This window comes from Carlito syrichta, unplaced genomic scaffold (assembly GCF_000164805.1).
Source record: "Carlito syrichta isolate Samal-C Ts95f unplaced genomic scaffold, Tarsius_syrichta-2.0.1 Scaffold308996, whole genome shotgun sequence".
NCBI lineage: Eukaryota > Metazoa > Chordata > Mammalia > Primates > Tarsiidae > Carlito > Carlito syrichta.
In genome coordinates this window covers 682,812-704,603 of record NW_007253092.1, presented here as the reverse complement: position 1 = coordinate 704,603, position 21,792 = coordinate 682,812, and the positions used below count along the sequence as shown (strand labels likewise).

The window sequence follows — 21,792 nt, the reverse complement described above, 5'->3', positions numbered from 1 at the left end:
CAGCTCATGGGTCAGAGTTCCAGTTTTGCCATTTTCTGGTTGTAGAACTTGGGGTAAATTAGTACTAAAGCTTCAGTTCTGTCATTGATAAAGTAGAAATGATATCTCCCACCTCACCAACTTCATAGGGTTATTATAGGAACCAAAGAGAAGTATGTAAAATGCTTGGCAGAGCACATGACAAATTTAACTGTACAGCCAGTGGTTAAAACATCATTCAGTATAGTGTGGGATGGCTTCATACTTCCTGGTATCCTGGTGCTGTCTCTTTTCATTGCCCCAGAAGGGCCCGGCTGAGGGTGGCCTTGCTGACGCAGCAGCTTGACTCTGGGCCTGCAGAACTGTGCCTTACCACAGCACCTGGGATGGATGACCTGGTCAGAGTCATGTTGGTAGAGAGTAGAGACAGGCAAGGGGAGATAGAAGGGCCATGGTGGGTATGGGCATGGCAGGGTGGAGGAGGAGCCATGGACAAATGCCCTGTTCTCTGCTGAGAAGGAGCCTTGCTCCATAGAATTTCTCAGGCATTTAGGAAAGGTTTAGCATTGGCAGAGTTTCATTGCTGTGTTATTCCAGTCAAACTGCAGAAACATCCCAACATAGTGTTTTTCACTTTAAAAATGCTGTTCGACAGTTGCTGTGGTAAAGCTGCACACCTGCATATGGACAAGATGCTCAGTATTTTTTATCTGATGTTGAACGATTCAACATTAAATGTAACATGGCCACTTGGTTCATTATCTCCATTATTTTGAACTCTACTAATTCAAAGTGTGTTTATAATTTAGATGCCATAAAAATGACTCATATTAATTTTTAACCATTTAAGATTTTGTTTGTGTGGTGAATCTATTGTAAGGACAGCTTAAAAACACAAACAGAAACTGAAGGTTCAAAAATGCCGTCAGATGATTTTTAAACTAAATATTTCAGCAGTAATTTTTTTAAATTACAATTGTAAAATTTAATGATTTTGAGGTGCATGCTAAGGTAAATTATTTTTTAATTTGATATTTTAAAATTCATTTTATTTAACTTTGTAATTATCTTTACTGTGTATATGTTATAATATAAATTATACAAGCCATCCTTGTATGATTATACTAATATTCCTGTTTTATTCCTACTAGTGACTTAAGTTGAGCATAAAAGAAACTGCCAATTCTGTGAGCTGTTTCAGTGCATTTTATGTAAAATTATATTTGTTTGTAGAATGATATGCTCTTTTAAAACACTTGATGACCACTGCTTTGAGAAAGACAGACAGATATACCCACTTACCCCTCTCCCAGAGAAGGTGATGAATTGCCCTGCTATGGCTATATCAGTGTAAGTGAAAGTATTATTTTGAAGAACATTTTATTCAAGATATCCTTGGAAAGAAGGGATACCTTGGTCAAATGCCATCAGGGCACAATCTCTGCTATCTCCATCACATTTCCCTAGTGTATTAAGGACTAGGAAATTCCTATGGTAAAGAAAACTGGTGAACTTCCATTAGCCCAGGATTCTCTTAACCCGTGTGACCCGAGGCCTCTTTTCACGTAACATGTTTGAATATCTTTAACTGGCTCTGTAGTTTTTTGCCTTCTCAGTTAATTCTTATGTGTTCATTTAATAAATAATTTTTCCTGGAAATTGTTAAGAATAAGCTGAATAAAACTAACTGGTATATAAAAGTCTTGAGCTTGGGGCTTGACTATGTTAATACTAAATTTAGCCAAGAAGAAAATATTCTACTCTTTGAATGTCTTAAGAATACTTTTGTGCTTATTATTTTGTATCAAAGTTAAAAATTACTTCAGTTGACCTAATATCTACTCATCTTGATCTACTCTCTCAAAAAGCGGATTTTAAAAACTTGCCTGTAATGCATGTTTATGCCTCCAGCCATCCAGTCTTAGGCATGAATTGTTGTTCAGATTGGTTCCACTGAGGAATGGACCACCCCCAATCAGCACCTGCCTCCCCTTCTCTCCCAGCCTGGGACATACTTTTTCAGAAAGCCTCCTTGGTCTCAGCCTGTTTGGGGTGCTCCGCGCTCTTTCCCAGCAGGTACTGTGGCTGCCCTGTTTACTGGGATAGCCTCAAATAGTTGTTGAATAAATAAATGAATTGAGCACCAGATATTGGGTGCATCTTCTTGTTATCAATGTCGTTGTTACAGTCTCAATAGGATTTAGTGAACTTTTGCTAAGTGCTCTTTTGAATCATTGCACACTCTTTTGGCTACAGATTGAGCTTTAGTTTTTATACTAGAATTCCTTTTTTAAATAGTGTAGAGAGATCAAGAACTTGGGGAATACTAGCAAAAATAAAAATTAAGAATATCAGTAATAGAACTATATCTTCGAAGACATTTTAAAAATACCAGATAGTACATTTCGACCTTAAATGACTGCTTGATATTAGTATTTTCATAAACTGCTTAAGCCATAATTTAGTGTCCTTAAGTCTTGCGTTTCCTGTTACTTGGGTCTTCATTGGCCTGCCTCTTCTTCACCAGAACTCCACCTTTTCTCTGAGAGCACAAGTGCCTCCTTATTGCCTCCCTTTAGCTTAATTTATGGGGAGGCTTTTATCTCCAGAAGTACGATGTTATATCCTGGCCCACTTGTAGCAGCTTTTCTTTTTTTTTTTTGGTAAAGCATTATTTTGATTTTAGACTTGTTTGTGTGTAAATAAACACATAGAAATAAGTACATGTTTGTCTGTAAATAAAATGCTTTTTCATAGGTGTCCTGTATTACAAATGTTAGTTTGCAGAGATCATCCAAGTTGGGAGAATTGCACACTGTTAATATTATATTGCTCATTTGTGTTACTCAACGTTCCCAACAGGTTGATGCTTCAGGATATAATTAAGGCAAAACATAATGAAATAGGATGGCTTTTTATGCCAGGAAATGCTGATGAATCTTGGAAGAAAAGCAGACGAGATAAATAGAAAATTTCTGCTTACGTATGTTTTCATTTTGTTCTGGTGATGGACCTGTGCATTTCAAGACAGATTTGCTTATAAGTATCAAGGGATTGCCCTAGCTTCCCCCACCTCAGGTCCCTTTCGGTTAAATTTGCATCCTGTCCTTTCTTCTGTCTTATATATGATAGCTTATTTGTGTGTTTTTTTCTAACTTATATGTTGTGAACAGTGGAATTAAGGATAAAAACACTCTTGGCTACAGATTGAGCTTTAGTGTCTTTAGCAAAGTATCTTTGTATCTTTAGCGTATAGTAATTCTTTCAACACAACCGCACACACCTTGGGTCTTTTTTATTTTATTTTTATTTATTTATTTATTTTTTAGGTGGAGTCTCACTCTGTCGCCCAGACTGGAGTGCAGTGGCACGCTCCCGGCCACCACAGCCTCGACCTGCTGGGCTCTGGAGATCCTTCCAAGTAGCTGGAACTACAGGCGTGCGCTATCACGCCTGGCTGATTTTTTGATTTATTGTAGAGATGAGGTCTCGCCAAGTTGCCCAGGCGGATCTCAAACCCACGGGCTCAGGCAATCCACTCACCTCAGCCTCCCAAGGCGCTGGATTACAGGCTGAGCCACCGAGCCCGGCTGGCCTTTTTTATTTATAGTTTAAATATTAGGCATGGTGTTTGAGTCCCAAAAATTCATGTCCCAGTCCTTATATATCCCATAATATTCCAGAAGGCATATAGAATTGTAATAGAAAATAAGTCAAGTAGAAAGTCCGATAAGATATATTTAAAAATACCTTCGGTGTCTAACACTCTCCATGTTTGCACTAATAAATGAGAGGTTTTAGGTATGCCCTATATGGTAATATCAGATGTTAATGGCATTGATTACCTGTCAGACAGTGGGAATGGATGGGAAAATGTCCGCTGTAAAATTAAATAGCATTAGAGAAGACTGTACCATGCATCTGGTCGGGGGGGAGGTGGCTGGGCCTGGGAGACTTTGTCAGGGTATTACTGGAGCTCCAGGTTTTTTTTCCCCGCATGATTAAGGCAGGCCATCTGTTCTTTGTTAAATGTTTACAAAAACAGCTTTTCTCTAAAAGATTTAAGGAGATGTGGGTCTGGTAAACACTATAATATTTCTGAGCACCTTTTTCACCTTATTCTAAGTAGTACCACAACATAATTCTGCTGCATATCAAACAGGATTAATACTTTTTTGGTATTTGATCTTTACTTTTTTTCTCCCTTATGCAAGATTAAATTTTTTACTGAGTTACTAATTTATGGCTTTATTTATTACTAAAAGGAGCATCTAAAATGATTTGTATGCTAAAACATGTAGATAAATTTTCAGCCTTTTGGTGTTGTGTGTTATATGCTTTTTCTAATTCATAAATGTGTACCAGGGAATCTCTCATTAGAAGCTGGGGTTCTGTTTCTGGAGTTAATGCCATGCAGATTAAAGAAAGGTAAACATAGCTGGTATTAATTCACCACTCTAAGTTTTAATCATTGTTTAGACTTTCTTCTTTCCTTTTCTTTCCAGGAACAACTTTTTCTTTCATTTCCTGAAAAAAGTCACTTGTCCCAAATAAGTTTGGTCTCTATGTCCCTTGCAAAAAGATATGGCTTTTTCCTTTTTACTTACATTAGGAAATAATATATACCAATTAACTTGACTTACGTAGCTTAAATATAATAAAACAGTTAAATTAGGCCCCACTAATACTTAGGTAGTGGTAATATGGACAGTGTCTCTGTTGATGTTGAAGAGTGCTTGTGAAGAAAAAATAGAAGGGCAGGAGATACTCTTTGAGTGTTTGGTTAGCTATTTTGTCCTTGTACAGAAATCTGCTCATGCAGATTTATATTCCTGCATTCTTCCTCAAACTTGGACCATGCTTCTCTCTCCTCCTATATATCTTTACTCTTTTGCAGGTTCATTCTCCCCCCTAGCTATGGCCAAGAAAGGACAATAAGTATTTTAAGTTTTTTTTTATTAACACAGGATTTTGGAAGAAACTGGAAATTACCTAACCCAAACTGAGCCCCATATGGATGAAGTGATTTTTCCCGGATAATATGTAAATTATATATTTATATATAATTATCATTTATATGATAAGTCCTGGATTAGACCATAATTATCACTTATAATGATAAGTCCTTGACTAGAATTTTGACTCTAAACTCAGAGTTCTGGATTCTTTCGTTTATACTAGCATAGCTGGAGTATTAAATATAGGTTTCTTTACTAACTATGGCAGATTTTAGTGGGTACAAGTATAACCCATCCTTTCCAGGCAGTATTTTTTTTTAATTTTTTTTTTTGTTTGTCATTCAACACTTTGGAAGTTGAATGAAACCTGTGGAGCTTTCTCAGAAAGTTGCTATGTATAAGATATTGGGAGGAGATGGGCAGAATCAAACAAGCACTGGATTTAGGAGACCTAGATTCAAATCTCAGCTTTGTCCCTTACTGTGTAGCCTTGGGTGGCCACATCATCCCTGTGGACTCTTCCTTTCTAAAAGATGGAGGGATAGATTCTCACATTTTTTATTGTGAGATTTAGGTGAACAAACATTCTTAGCTAACATAAGCTAGATCAATGCGTGGCATCAAATGATGCTCCAGAAATATTCGTTGTATTGGAATGTGCTTTACAGTACCTATAGTTTAATGTTTGATTTTAAACTTCCTCCTTTGCTCATAGTAAGCCTTGACTTAATCATGAGTCTTGAGGCTCTACAGATGTGAACCTGGGTTCTCCTGCCTGCTCTTCTTGTGTAGGTCGTGTGGTGAGGATTCTGGAGCTACTGGCTTTGATAGCGGTCTCAGTTCTGTCACTTAACATCTTTACCTCCTTGGGCAAGTTACTTCATCATTGAGTGTCAATGTCCTCAACTATGCAATTAGGAGAGTCATTTAACCCTTAGGGCTGGTGTGAGGATTTAATGGGATCACATGACTGGCACATAGTAAGGTTGTTTAAAATTACAATTACTTTTATGTGCCAGATAAAGCATATGACATAGGCGGAAGTGAGTGATGACTGCAGATTTAACAATTTCAAGTATGTCACTGAAATGTAAAGGTTCATTAGAGACCATAATTTACAGTATAAATGATAATCTAGGCAGCCCTGCCCTGGTTTGGATCATGAGCTGTGAGGCTATCGTATACAGGTTGTTATATATAACTGACCACTCAGCATCCCGTTGCAATTGTTGATATTTTCTCCTGTATTTAAGACAGTCTCTAGATATGTTTCTAGTGAATGTAAAGAATCTCCTGGAAGGCATGTCAGAATTAATTTATCTGGGTTCTCTCTCCCTCAGTGAAGTTTCAAAATGTAAATCTTTAACAAGTTAAGAAAGGCCAGGTTCGGTGGCTCACATCTACAATCCCAGCACTTTGGGAGACTGAGGTGAGAGGATTGCCTGAGCCTGTGGGTTCGAGACCAGCCTGGGCAAATTGGCGAGACCTCATCTCCATAATAAATTAGAAAAACTAGCCAGGTATGGTGGCATGTGCCTATAGTTCCAGCTACTTGGAAGGCTGAGGCAGAAGGATCGCCTGAACCCAGCGGGTTGAGGTTGCGGTGGCCGGGAGCATGCCACGGCCCTCCAACCTGGGTGACAGAGCAAGACTCCCAACTCAAAAAAAAAAGAAGTTAAGAAAAACATTGTCTGCATTTCGTATTCATACAAAAAATTTAACCAATCTGAAATCTTAAGTTTGGCTATGTGCTTTTAGGTTGATATTTTAACATCATTTAAACCAGAAATGGCCTCTACTGGGTAAAATTTCTGTGTTGTGTTTACACTTTTACTTCAAACTTTCACAGTGCCAGAATCTTACAATGTACATTTGTTCATTTAAAAAATGACTAAATTATATACCTTTAATTTGAGTTCCCATTCCTGCATGAGGGAAAAAAACTTTACTTAGATTTATCCTTTGTGGCTTAGTTTTGCTCCTGTTTTATCATCCACCATCTTTCATGTAGGCTGTTTAAAAAATGGACAATGTCTTCATCTGAATGAGAGTTTTTTTTTCTTTCTGAAGTGATTTTTTTTTACTGTATTACTAAAATACTATTAAAAATGTTTCTAATTTAAAAGTTTTCCTCTTAAGGAAATATACATATTTGTAAAACATTTGCCACTTCGAGTATAGAATAAGTTTGAGAAACATCAGCCACGAACTTTCGGTTCCTTTCTTCACTAAGGAAGAATGATAAACTAATTTCAATTCCTATTTGTGTCTCTTAGCATTCTCCATCGGAGCCCTTTCTAGAGAAACCAGTGCCGGATATGACTCAGGTTAGTGGACCGAATGCTCAGCTAGTGAAGAGTGATGATTACCTGCCGTCACTAGAACAGCAGCCACAGCAAAAGAAGAAGAAAAAGAAAAACAACCACATTGTTGCAGAGGATCCCAGTAAAGGTTTTAGTCAAGATGACTTCCCTGGTGGGGTTGATAACCAAGAACTAAATAGGAACTCACTGGATGGGTCCCAAGAAGAAAAAAAGAAAAAGAAAAGGTCGAAGGCAAAAAAAGATCCGAAGGAACCGAAAGAACCCAAGGAGAAAAAAGAGCCCAAGGAACCCAAGACCCCCAAAACCCCTAAGATTCCCAAAGAGCCAAAGGAAAAGAAAGCAAAAACTGCCACGCCAAAACCCAAATCCAGCAAAAAGTCAAGGTAGGTTTTGGGCAGAAATAACAATCCTAAACCTGGATAGTACAGAAATGAGCACCAAACAGCCATGTAGCCTTTTAAATGGGGGGACATGTCGATTTTTTTTCATCATCATTGAGCTTTTTTCCCTAATATTGTACTAAAAGATTAATGTTTTTATGCATTTTGGAATTTAGAGCTGTATTATTAATTATTAATTCTGAATTATTATGTATGAACTGTTGATTTAGAGATTTTACTGGATAAAAATTATTTAAAAATAAATTTCTTGTAGTTTTTTAAAAGTGTGTCATAACAGCATAATTATTTGTAAGCATAGGCCAGCAGCCTCAATTTCAGTGATGGTGCAAAACTGGGCAGGAAGGATTATAGAAGAAAGAAAGTTCACTAGATTTCACGAAGCATTTCAGCCCTGTTTCCCAGAAGTTGAAACAGGAGAATTAATTCTCTCCACTTGGCAGAGTAAGCCTTCCAGGGGTAGGGTTTAAATCCTAGTGGGCAATGTGGGAGAAATCAAATAGCACTTATCCATCAGATATGCATTCAAGAATACCATGAGTTTTAGGTTCTAGAGAAGAGCCTCCTTTGCTCCATACTTCCTCCACCACTTCTCTGACCCCCCAGAAGGCATATTTATTCAGTAAGAAAAGCTGAGAGGAGAAGACATTGAAGACTAATTTTTTTCATTTGTACTGAACATTTCTTACAACTGTTCTGAACCAGTTCCAAACATCTGAATCTATTTTTCAGAATATGGCTCATGTTAGAAAATATAGTTTCCAGATGGAAGTATGGTCAGCCTTGGTTAATCTGAACCTGTTTGCAAACTTCGTTAGAAAATATGCTGCACTCCCCTGCCCTCATGTGCACGTGTAAACATACCCCTGTGCTTGCACACACACTTGATTTTGCCGTTTCTGTGAACTTTTTGAGATTGCTAGCCTGTAAACCTTTCACTCATAAGCTGCCCTGTGTGTGTGTGTCCAGGTATACAAGCAGAGGAGATTTTGTGGTTAGAAAGATGTTGCCTTAAAGCGAAAGGACAAACTTGAGTTTTTTAACTTCCTGCTAAAAATATTTAAACAACCCCAACAGCATCATTATGTGGTGTTTTAAAAGTTTGAACTATAGTCATTAAAACATTTTTGCCCTCAATGCTTTTTATGGTGTCAAAATAACTGAATTATATTCAGTAATTCAGTCCTACAGATAACTTAATATTTCCATTTACTTATGAACTTTCTTAGTTACCTCAGTATGTGGCCTCTTAATTGAAAGCCATCATTTTCTTTCTTATGAACTTTCTTTTACACTTATAACCCTTTATAAAATCTGCTTTCATTGAAGAAACATTTTATTAAGTGCCTGTTGTTTGTAGGTATTTTTCTTTTTTTAAGCGTTAGGGATATAATGGTGAGGAAGGAAGACATGGGTAGAATTTCATTCTGACTTTGAGGTGGATTTTCAGATATATAGTTGCCTAAGTCTAAGTATTATGATTTTGGTGGGTAAAAGCATGTGCTTATTTCTCCCAAGAAGAAAGAAATAAAAGCAAATCTAAAAAGTAATGTGCTATATTTTTTTCCCTTAGAACATAGGGGTCTGTGTTCTAGAAGCTTTCCGGAGCTCAGGAAATACCAATATTAATTTTAGCATTAAGATATATCTGGCTTCAGTTATCATCTTAATTTTTAAATTTATCACCTAAAATGATAAAAATTGATTTTTAAAGAGAAGTAAAAATTACTCTATTTTGGTTGTTGTCACGAATTTCCAAGTATATGCTTTCAAGTTCTGAGTCTACATCAGACTAGCCCTGTCTTTAAAAACTTACTTTAGCATACCTCTTGTAGAGTACTTTGGGGCAGATATCAAAATGAAACTTGTTCACATTTCCTTAACAACTGTAAGCAACTGTTTGGAACCTGGGGCATCAAACCTAGTCAGTCCTGGGCACACCATGTGTCCTTGGTTCAGATATAGACCTTGTGTTTATCCAGTAGAGAAACATTCAGTGCAAGCCTCATAGGCATGCTATCAGCTGTTCATCCTGAAGTATGAACACTTACTCTTTGCAGAGTAAGTGTCTGGCATTGGCAAATCTGAGTAATGTCTTTGCACCAGAGACACGCTTTTGGTTTAAAAAAAAAAAAAAAGGTGTATTTTCTCCCAAAGAGCTTGTCTAGTACTTTTGCCCCCTCTGTTGCTTTTTACTAATAGTCTCAGTCAATGCCTGCTATATAGGTGACAGTTTTACCCCAAATGGTGTGAAAATAATTAGATGGAACACTTCTGATGAGTCTAGGGATGTATAAGTTAAAAGGGAGCGAAGCAATGAGGCCCAGAGACTTAGGAGACATGGTGGGGGAGGGGGAACACCAAGAGTGTTGGTGGCACTTCTGTTGGCCTTGGTCACCTAACCACTTACAGGGCCACTTGCTGATTTGCAGTGAAGTAGAGGAAGGACGTTCCTGAGAGACTTCCTATCGTTGATGGTCAGATGGAGATGGCTGTTTAAGTATATGGTAATTGAACTGAGATTTTAACTAAATGAACAAACCAAACCATTATTTTGTTGAACCACTTTGTTTCTATTGATCAGAGGAATTGAGTATGTCGAGTTGTGTTCTAAGTGTGGAAAGGAAATAGCATCCCTGAAGCAAGGATAACTAGAGTGCATACAACTACATGTAAATTCTGAATAGCATAGCAGAATAATTATGTAAATTGAATATGCAGTGATGAAGGTAATAGGGGGTTTGGGTTATGTTAGTACTGGGTTTGAATTGCCGTAGCAGTTTGCTTTTAAGCACTGGAATACAACAGTGGCAATTTTGTTTTGCAAAATGTTATGTGATACCAGTTATTTCCATCCTTGAATAAGTTGACTTGATGAATTTGTTTATACAGAAAACAATTTTCCTACAGAGGGCTGAAATAGAGGGAATAAACAGAAGTGAAACGAAAAATTCAGCACAGAACGGCTCACATAGTTCCTCTGCAGCCCTGGGTGTCATGTCATTGCTGCATTCTACAAACAAGCGTGCTGTCCTTTGAGCGAATGGCAAAGGAAGTGACCCTTTGGGGATCTGGCTCTCTCTGCATTGTGACACTGGAAGGGAGGGAGCTTGGTCAGTGTTATTCACACTCTCCATGTTAAAGGATACATGAAAGGTGGCTCTCGTCAGGGACTGATTTTCCTTGTGTGCCTCCTCCTACCTGGCATTCCATCTTTTTCTGTAAAATGGCAGACACTTAAATCTGTGACCATTCCCAGAGAACTGACCTTTTTTGACAACCAAAATATAATTACATGCCTTTCCTATGCAGGAGAGCCTAAAACAATCTGCCCAGAAGCTGTTGCATAGAATGGTAGAAAAAAGATGTTCAGCATCTCAAAATAAGACATGTAAAATTTTGGTGCGGAAAATGGGCCATAGTCCTCTTCTCTAATAGGGCAGTATCTGTTTTCCCTCTCCCTTTTTGCATCAAATATATTTTTTTCTGTTTTCTAGTGTTCTCCCCAGGTGTCCTTAGAGCTTTCAAATATGATCTGTTATATTGCAAATAAAGGCTAAGACATCTGTGGGCTAAAGAGGATGCCATTTTGCATATGGAAGGATTCATGGAGCTGAAATATGAGGATTTGCATTCTTTTCAATGCATTTTCTGTTGTGCGTGGCTGGACCTTGTGCAATGAGAGAGAATTTGGAGGAAGTGCTTCCTTTGAAAGACTCTTGAAAGAATCAGTGGTCCATTTAACTATATAAAGATTCTTTGAATGTACAGAAAGAAGGGAACTTGTCCAAAGATTGTGACTTGACTACTGAAGCTTAAGTTAAGGGCTAATGCAGTTTCTAGGAATGTGTTTTGTTCCTTGCTCTATACTCCACCCCCAATGTTAAACTTAGTAGAAAGTTAAAGTGTTATTTTTCAATTAAGAATGAAGCTATCATTTTATTTTGAACTGGAAAAGAATCCTATTGCTCTTATTTAGAAAACAACAACAAAAAAACCCACAAAAAGTGCCAAAAACATGTATGGCTACTTTTTGCAAACCACATTACCATCAACATTCATAATAATATATGTAGCAACTTTCTTTTTTTTGAGTTGGAGTCTCACTCTGTTGCCCAGGCTGGAGTGCAGTGGCGCACTCATAGCCACCGCAGCCTTGACCTGCAGGGCTCAGGTGATCTTCCACTTCAGCTTTTCAAGTAGCTGGAACTACAGGCATGCACCACCATACCTGGCAAATTTTTTTTTATTTATTGTAGAGACAAGGTCTCATCAAGTTGCCCAGGCTGGTCTTCAAACCCTGGACTCAAGCAGTCCTCTCACCTCTGCCTCCCAAAGTGCTGGAGTTATAGGCGTGAGTCACCACGCCTGGCTGTAGCAATTCTCTTATGAGGAACTTAGCTTTTCAGATATTGTTTTCTCAGTTATGAGAGTAACAACATTTACCTGAGAAATATTTTATTCAGCCAGCAAGCCCAGTGGTGGTATATTTTGGTAAACTAGTATTTACTTATTTTATGGTGTGGTCTTGCATATGTAAAATTTCTCAGTAGAGACTAAACACAAAAGCAACCCATTAAGCTGGTTTCGTTAATAAATACAAAAACCCAGATAGTCAGATGTCTTCCCTTCAGATACATAGGTAATAAATTAAACTGCAGCCTTCTTTGATTTTCTTGCTCTTTCTTTTACTCACAAGTTGTGATTTCGTCTTGGATACTTGAAAAGATAGAATTAAGTATTTTGGACACTGTGTCTGTGGAAGGTGCTTCTTAAATGAGTGATGGTAAAATGGATGATTGAGCCCATTTGGTGTTGGTGCCCATGAACGTCATGTGGCTCTACCCCTAGACCTATCCTGCCCATTCTCTGGTACATTAAATCCAAGCTCCAGGCCAAGCACGGGACCAGTTGCCCCCTTTTCCTGCTGGCTCAAAGGTTGTCTTCTCTTCAACAAAAGGGCCATAAGATCTTACTACTCCTAAATCCTTCTTTCTTTTTGAATAACTACCTCAGGACTTTTCCATTGCCTGTGAGCATCCGCATGTGGCCCTTCTATCGGATTCGTTTTAAGCCAGCTGAGTATGCAGGGTAAGAGAGTTGGCGGCCACTTTTTAGTACAGACCCTGGTATCTTTGACATGAAGTTCAGTTTATATTCATCCTGGGAAGAGGATGCCTAGCAGCATTGACGCTTGCAAGCAAGTTTGCTAACTCATGCACTGTGCTAGATGTACGATGGACCACACCACGCCTGCTAGAAATTTGTTCGGCCTGTCCAGTGAGTTGCAGTGGACTTCAAAGCAGTGGCCTGCTGCCACTCTGGTTTAGGTGGGAGAGAGGGTGATGCGTAGGTCCCACTTTTAACTGTCATTGCATCCATAAGATGAAAGTTGAGAGGTGAGGAGGCCAAGAGCAGCAGTGGGATGTTTAAGGGAGATTTTTCTGGCGATGCATTCTTTTGAAGTAGGGTAGAACGTGTTGCCAAACGATAGAGGTGATTATGATGCTCTAGTTGGGAGATAAAGAGCTGAAGGAATCATAGACTGATTCTTTAAAATAAAAAGGTCTACATATGAAAATGAAATGCTTTTGAAAAATATGATATTTTGTACAAATGTAGTCTGTCACCTGATATGTAAAGATCTTTTTTGCTAGTCATCTTCTGCCTGGACAGAGACCTTCTTCAATTATTGGAAGCTTGAGCAGAACCACTGTATAGAATGTCAGTCATCTGAAATGCCAGCCCTTACTCTAACCACTCTTATACATGGAAGTGTCTGTAGCTTGGTGTAAAAATGTTAAATAGGATATAGTGTAAACCAAGAAAGAAGAAGACACCCTTAAACTTCCATTAGAATACTAATTATAAGCCAGGCTCGGTGGCTCAGCCTGTAATCCCGCGCCTTTGGGAGGCTGAGGTGAGTGGATTGCCTAAGCCCGCGGGTTCGAGACCCGCCTGGGCAGCGAGACCTCATCTCTACAATAAATCAAAAAATCAACCGGGTGTGGTAGTGCATGCCTGTAATTCCGGCTACTTGGAAGGCTGAGGTGGAAGGATTGCCGGAGCCCAGCAGGCGAGGCTGCGGTGGCCGGGAGCGGCCACTGCACTCCAGTCTGGGTGACTAGTGAGACTCCAACTCAAAAAAAAAAGGAATACTAATTATATGCATAGACCTGACTTCTATAGGAACAATGTAATTTCATGAGAGTTTGGCTTCTCTGTTAGGATAAGTGGTGATATTTTCTCTTTCATGGTTTTACCACTTGGTCTGCCTAAAATTCTCATCTCACCTGTAGTACCTGATTGAAATGTGGGTGGGAAGCATGGCTTATTTGTTGTATTAGCCAACCTGGCAGATTAAAGAAGATAATTATGAATCTAGAGAGTGGGTTTTGACTGCCAAGGTTACCCTTACTTGTCCCCTTTCTGGGTCATAGGATTGCTGTGCATAAATAAGAGTGACATCTTAAAATGTGGCACAAGTAGTCAAATAATGTGCCTTACAGTTTGGCACTTGGAAAGACACACGATGGTAAAAGACCATTGAAAGACCTTTCTGTGTCAGTTTTGCAGTATCTAATTTGTTCACTTCTTTATGTTGTACTACAGTGCCAGGCAGTGCCACATAACCAGAGTGCTAATGTCTATGTTAAACTTCTATAATCAGGTTGTATATTAGCTAACTGGACTTCTTTTCCATGGTACTTCTGGCACATCTGAATTCAATCCATAAAACTCGGTAACGAGTAGATTTTCAATGTTAATTCTTGACTGCCTGACAAAAGTAATTTTTTTTCTTTCGAGTATTTTCAGTATTGAAAATGGATTCAGCTTTCAGGAGAGCTTTCGACTGGACTTTCTCTTCCATGCATTTTTTTTTTAACACTACTACCCTTTAAAAAACAGTCAGCACTGTAGTGACCCTAAAGACAGGGTGCTAACATTATTGGAAGACTTAAAATTATCCAGGGAAGATCCCAAGTTCACGGGGAAAGGTTTCAGAGGCCTGAAGTAAACTCCAAAAGGTCAGGCCAGCCCTGGGCCCCTGAGGAGCTCTCCATGAGGTGTGTTGGATACCCTTGGCCAGTCCTTGGACTCAAACGTGGATTCTAGAGCCAGGCAGGTTCTAGCTCCAGTCCTAAAACTGCTGCTTCTTGGGCTTGAGGCATTAACCTGCTTGACCTTCAGCTTCCTCACCTGTGGGAAGTTTGGTCATAAAATGTAAAGGCGAGGCATGTTGAGTTTAAAATGCACATTTTAAATGCAAGTGAATTATGCTTCTGGATCTTTTCTGATTTTCTTTGCTAGTTCTTTCCTTTAAAAATTTAGCTCAGTTAGTGTACTAAGGGAGTGTTTTATTCTATAATAGCTTCTTAAGGCAACAATATAAATTAAATTAGTTTTCTTATAGGTGTTTCAGTGACTTTTAAAGGACTTGGAGTCTATTAATAATTTTTCATTGAAGTCATACTTTTGTTGTTCATAAGCAAAACAGAATTCCTCCCTCTCAAACCTTTTCTTTCTCTTTCTCAACCAGAAGAGTAGGATGAGGGATTTGTGGGTGGGGTTTAGAAGTTGTGGGTGGCAAGTCTGAAGGTGCCCGAGTGTGCCGTGTGCCTTGCTGTGAGCATGTTTGTTATCTGCTATTTGATTTGTCTCTGCTCATTCGTTTATTCTGTTGTCTGCATTTTATTACATGCCAGTTCAACTGTTAAATAAAGTTTAGTCTTAGAACTTTATTTAAAATTTTTATTTTATTTTGTGGGGTTAATTTTACTTTATGATGTACCACATTTTATGCTGCTTTAATTGGTCTTTTAAAGCTTTTCATACTTTTAATCTTTTTTTTTTTTTTTAGTTTGCCTTTTATAATTTTCATTTTCGTTGTTTAAAGAAAAAAAAAGTGTATCAAAGAGTAGGCAGGAATAAAAGGAAATCCTGTGCTCATAACTTGAGAGGCTAGGGGCTCTTCTCTTCCAGTACTGAGCCCTCGACCCCTAACAGTTGATTGTGTTTTATTGTGGCAGCCCAGATCATTGGAGAATTGCATTATGCCTTTGGTGTGTTCAGTGTGGCATCCTGTGGCCTTCTTATCCACTAGGTTTACTTCTTTATTAAAGAGCCTTTTCAGCATATAAAGCATAAGAATATGCTCCAGTACCTTTTGCTCTTCTTCTAAAAGATTATAGAGTAACGTTTTGGAGAAACTTGAGTTCCTGAACCTGATTAATCTTCGTGACCTAAGCCTCAAGGTTGATTTCCCCCAGTATGGTGAGAATCTTCACTAACTTATCCCATCTGGAGGACCTGTTTGACTGAGTACTCCTTCTCACTATCAAGACATCTTCATTAACCGATCATGTTCTTATCATGTGTGGGTCCACAGAATGGTTTTCTTTTCAAATGTTCTTTCTGTTCAGGACTTAGATCCTTAGGCTGACACTAATCAATGTTTAACTGCATTCTATTTTGTAATAAATCAGGGCACCTGCCTGACTTCCTGGTAAGTTTTGGCCCTTTGTGTAAAGCCTTACAGAAAGCCTGCACTCTTCCTCAACAAAAGGAATTAGTTGTCTGTGCTGTATTTTAGCTCAGTCTGTCTATGTAGAATCTTTCCAGCCTCATTTCAGTCTTTATGGACTCTTATGGTAATAAACTGAATATGAAACCTTTCTCAAGGGGTGATTCCCTAGAATATTCCTCCAAGTGACAAATTTTGTTCTCTAAATACAAAGATGGTGCGTGCTTTGACATTGGGGGTAATTGCAGCATTTTAGATCTTGGTCACTTATCTGTGACCCTAAGCAAATCCGATTGTCCATCAATGTAACCCCACTCTCATGATGAAATTTGAAATGAAAAACTGATGGAGGAACAGCGGTCCCTTCAGACTTCCAGCAGCATCCCCAGAAAATTTTCTTCCAAGAACACAAGGACTTGAGGAGTAGATGGCTCTGCGTTTCAGTGTTTTGTTTCATGAGTGCATGACTCTGGGTCTCCAGCTTCACGAGTGGATGGCTCTGAATCTGTAGCTTCGATCTCTAGCTTCATGAGTGGATAACTCTATGTCTTAGTCTCCAGCTTCATGAGTATGGCTCTGTGTCTCAGTCTTCAACTTCATGTGTGTGAATGGCTTTGTGTCTCCAGCCTCATGAGTAGATGGCTCTGTGTCTCTAGTCTCATGAGGGATGGCTCTGTGCTTTGAGCTTATCAGTAATGATTGGAGATAAGGATCAGGAAATGAAGGAACTTTCTGAGTAGGAAGACGAAGTATGTCAATATACAGGTTTTGAAAAATTGCTAAGTTTCGCTTTAATTTGGTAATACAAAGTGAGATAGTACGTGAGTTTTTAAAAAATGAGAAATGAGAAAAATATTTAAAGTAAAGCCCATCACATAAGGCTATATATATGCTTGTTATTGCTATCACCATTCTTTGTACTGATTAATGAACTAGATCAGCTAACATTTATAATTCATTTACTTGAGTAGGCACTACGAATTCAAAGATAAATAAGATACATTTCCTTCTCCTCTTAAGTTTACAAGAGAGTTGAAGAAAGACATACATGCATAGCCCTTTGATTTTAATGCTGCAATAATATTGTCATCAAATTTTGTGTATTTTATGTATCATCCCTTGTACGAGATGCTTCATATGGCATATAGATGGAGTGAGGAGATTATGCTGAATCCAAACGGTGGTTGTCAGAAAATACTTCTTGGAATGAGTGGTGTTCAAGGCAAGTCTTGCAGATGGGTAGGTTGGGATGAAAATAAAGGCATGAAAGAGACACGGGTGTTTTGGAGAATAGTTCTGATGCCTACAGCATAAGAGATAAAAGACCACGACTGTGGGAAGAGAAGAAAAATAAAGCTAATGTCAGTCACAAAACCTGCAGAGGGTCTGGTATGCCTGTACCAAGAAACCCAGACATCGTAAAAGGGGATTGGATTTTAAGCAGAGGAATGAGCCAGTCAGATTTGCATTTCAGCTGGTCGCTCTTGTGGCATGTGGAGATAAGTTTGAAAGTGATGTTTTGGTAGCATTACTATGATGCTGAGCTGGGAAATGCAGGTGGCAGAGCAGGTTCAGGAGAGCAATGAGGGCAGCCGTGATTTCTTCAGGGCTGGTCCCATTCAGGGCTAGAATGTGAAGGTGTTCCCTGCACAGGCCTACTTATTCTTAAGCACCCACTCATAGGTTGTCATATGGGGGCCAACCCTGGCTAAAACCCTAAAATAGCCATCACTGCAACTGTTGGAGGTGCTTTGACCCAGGCAGCTCAGTGACTTTATCTTCAGTAGCGTTGGTTTAAGGGATGTTACTTAGTAACAACATTCCCATCACCCCAACTGAAATCATGCACTTCAATTTTTATTATAATTTGGAAGAGAAGTGTACGTATGGCTGTGTTTTGGATTTGACGTTATTTAAAGCAACAACAACAAAAAAACATTGTTGACCATTACAGATGTAAATAATGATTATGACTGTGGACTCGGTGTATTTTCTCTATCAGCCTGATGCTGGATGGCCCTAAACATGGGGCCTGAGAGTGACGAGGTAGTGGGGAGCTATTGTAATGAATAGTCTAGGTGGGAAATGATATGTGACTGAACTAAAGTGATTGTCATGGGCATGGGAAGGTGTATGCTGTGGGTTGGTTTGCTTGTCTGTTCTTTTAGCTATTGGTTAAGAACATCGGTAAAGAATTTTCCTTCTGTGTGCTTGTCTGTTCTTTTCGCTGGTGGTTAGGAATATTGATAAAGAATTTCCTTCTATGTATGTTGCTTAGATGAAGTGATACTCGATGAAGGGGGTATCCTGTCTATAAATCTCTGCGGTTGATTCCACCCCAGTGGGTCAGAGCCATGGCCAGGGAATACTTCCCAGACTTGGCTGACAGTTTTCCAGATCTCTGTGAGTGTTAACCATCTGGACCATTATCTCATTTAAACCTCAAAGTGAATCTTGGAGGAAGGTATAATGATTAACCTTGTTTAATAGATGAGGAAACTGAGGCTCAGGGAAAATAAGTGAGTTCTCCAGGGTCACACCTATAAGTGACAGTTGGAAGTGGAACTCCAGTCTGTCTGACTCAACCCAATGCTCATATTCACCATTCTAGATTACTTTCATTTGTTCAAGAAAAAAAAAAAAGCAAAGCAAAACAAAATAAAACCTTTGCTTTTTGGTAGCAAAGCAGTTTTAATATAACATTCAGTTGAAAATCCAAATTAGTTTATTGCAAAATAGTAGCAAAGGCAATTAATTTACATATCTTAATCTTGTCCTTGATTATAATGTCGTTGGGTGGACACTGAAGATTTTGTTGCCTTTTTTGACATCTTAGGGTGTTCTTTGGATTGTATATTGATGCATTGAAATGCTTAGCTGTCTCTGAATAACATTAATAGTGCAAGGTCTACTGAGTTTAGAAATCTTTCAGTAATCAAATCTGGGGTAAAAGTGCTTCCCTAGGCTATAGGCTTTTTGTCTAAACATTTGGCGAGGTCCTGTCTGACTTTCAGCCATCTTGGAGGTTCCATGCAGTTCATTTTTGGTAAGGGCAGATGGAAAATCATTAGCACTTCTCTCCTTCAGCAAATTGATGTTTCCTCAAACCTGAGCTTTGGTTGGCTTCCAGATATTAAGCCGTTTACTCCTGTAGGACAGTGCATGCAGGGCCCGGCAACCCTACTAAATTAAACCTTGTGCTTCACTTTGGTATAGAGAGGTCACCATGAAAAGCACGAGCTACCAACTCACTTAACCTGGCAGTGATTCAACTCTTTGACAGGCCTACCTCTGATTTAAACAAATTTGAGAAATATGTAAAGTTTTGGAAGCAGTTTTGCACTGATTTGATAAAAGAAACCACAAAACACTGCAGCGCAGGTGTTGAGAATGTTTGAAAGCTGATTGAGGGAAGCAGATGGCTTTAGTCAGTGGCATCCAGCCAAAAGAGCAGGTGCTGGTCATGTGACCGCTGGTTACCAGGGTAATCTGATTGCTCTTGGCGTGCAGATGAAAGGAAAGGGGCCCAGTGTTCAGCTGTAGTATTGTATAATTTGTGGCAGTTAGAGCGGAAATAAATGCTGGAAATGGAGCCTCATAGTAGGGGAGACTTCTGTCCATGTGTAGCGTAAACACTAGGACAGTTGGATGAGAACTGTTGTATGGATTTTTTTATTTTAAAAATATTATTAAAAATATTTCTGTGGATCTTTTGGGGACTTAAAGTTTTTAGAGCACTGTCTTTTTAAAAGAGAATAAAAATAGCTCTTTAAACGTAACTGCTATTTGCTATAATCTTGAATTGTTTTAATTATTTTCTTATGTGACTATTTACTATGCTAAAATGTTAGCAAAATAAAATAAAAGTAAGTTCTGAGTATTAAAAAATAACTAGTTAACATGATCAAATATTTTCTTTATTAGCTGGAAAGATACATTTCAGTTGTGTGATGGATACTTTATTATATCAATAATACTTTTGAAGAATTTTATATGACGCATGCTTTACTGAAATAAAAGCATATAGATATCTTGGTTTCTTCCTTTTGTAGTAGCTGAGGTTAAAAACATGTTGATTAATTTATTCTGTCAGCACACTTTCCTAGGAGTTTACAAAGAAAGTTCAATAAATAAAATTTTAAAAGGTTTTTGGAGCATATCTTTTGTTTTCAAAATTTATTAAAATTTGAGGTGCTCCAGAAATGGCAAAAAAAAAAAAAAAAAATCATTACTGAGGTTGTATTATTTTTAAAGTTGGATAATAACGATAATTGACGTTAGAAGATCTTGGAACTGGTTTGGAAGTTGAAATTCAAGGTAGCACTAGGTATACATTCTAAAAGAATGTCAAATAAAGGTTCTGAAGATAATGATAAACTTAAATATAATAATTTTTTCTTGGAGTTATTTATGTCTTTTGTCTTATGTAATGTTCAAATCCTATTAATATTTGTCAGCAATATGCTATAGAATATGTGCTTCAATTATTGGGCTTACTTCGCTATTTTTTTTACTTCTGTAATTCAAGACCTAATTTTGGGGGAGAAAAGGCTAATTGTGACTATCTCAAAAAATGCTTCACACAAAATAAAACTTATATTTAATTAAAAACACAGCATTAGCTAAAGTTTATATGGAATAGGAAATTGCTATATATTTTGATTATATTTTAAAGGATTGAAGTTTGGCTAAAAATGTAAATGGATGATATTAAAACCTACTGGTGTATTGGCAGAGGTTTTGCACAAATGTACTATGTGTGGTGTTAGGAGTTTTGCATGCAATTTTCTTTTTAATTAGGTCAGATATTTGCTAAAAGTCATCAATATTGATTTTTGCTATTAAACTTGATTGAGAGTACCATTTAACTATAAATGGCCAACATGCTTTGATTTGTTGATTATCATTGATACTTAGGAATATTAATATGGGAAATATAAGGTATGGGACATGCGAAAAACCACATTAAAAAGTAAACACTAAGTAATCCACTTTGAATTCTAGTAATAAGAAACCCGATTCAGAAGCAAGTGCTTTGAAGAAAAAGGTCAACAAGGGAAAAATAGAAGGTTCTGAAAATTCAGACTTAGACAAAACGCCCCCACCATCTCCTCCTCCTGAGGACGACGAGGACCCAGGTGTTCAGGTAATGCCATTATTCTGATCCCCGAGTCTTGGTTATTTAGCATGAGTAACTTTATATGAAGTATACTAGACCTCCCCTGCCTTGTTATAGAGATGCTCTTGAGATGTTTTGATTGTTGTCTGGAACATTATCTCCATAGCGGTGAGAGCCAGGGAGCCGACACCAAGTTAAACTTCTGACTAGAGCAGCTTGGTTTTGCCATCCGAGACTCTGTAATTAATAAGACAGATAATCATTTCTGTAAATTTATATTTTTATGTTTATATGTGTTATTAATATTGGTTAACATATTATTAATATATTGATTCATTCGAAGCTTCATTCACAGTTTAAAATTTTTCTGAAGTTTGGATGCTTGTCAGTTTTTTTTCTAGTTTGGCAGGATAAAAAAATTAAGATATAGTTTGTAGCTTGTCTTAAAGTTTCTGACATTAGATAGTCAGAGTTGAGATATATTCATGGA

The 21,792-nt window shown here is 38.0% G+C and overlaps 1 protein-coding gene across 2 annotated transcripts in view; it reads left to right on the top strand.

The window, feature by feature from the left end:
• Positions 1 to 21,792, top strand: part of CHD7 (chromodomain helicase DNA binding protein 7) — a 128,395-nt gene that overhangs the window by 37,476 nt on the left and 69,127 nt on the right. Inside the window, exons 2-3 of one of the 2 annotated variants that reach the window (XM_008066526.1) lie at positions 7,214 to 7,644; positions 21,188 to 21,329. In XM_008066526.1, coding sequence (XP_008064717.1) covers positions 7,214 to 7,644; positions 21,188 to 21,329 — 573 coding nt within the window. The remainder of the gene's footprint in view (positions 1 to 7,213; positions 7,645 to 21,187; positions 21,330 to 21,792) is intronic. The other variant, XM_021716826.1, reaches the window with a different exon arrangement.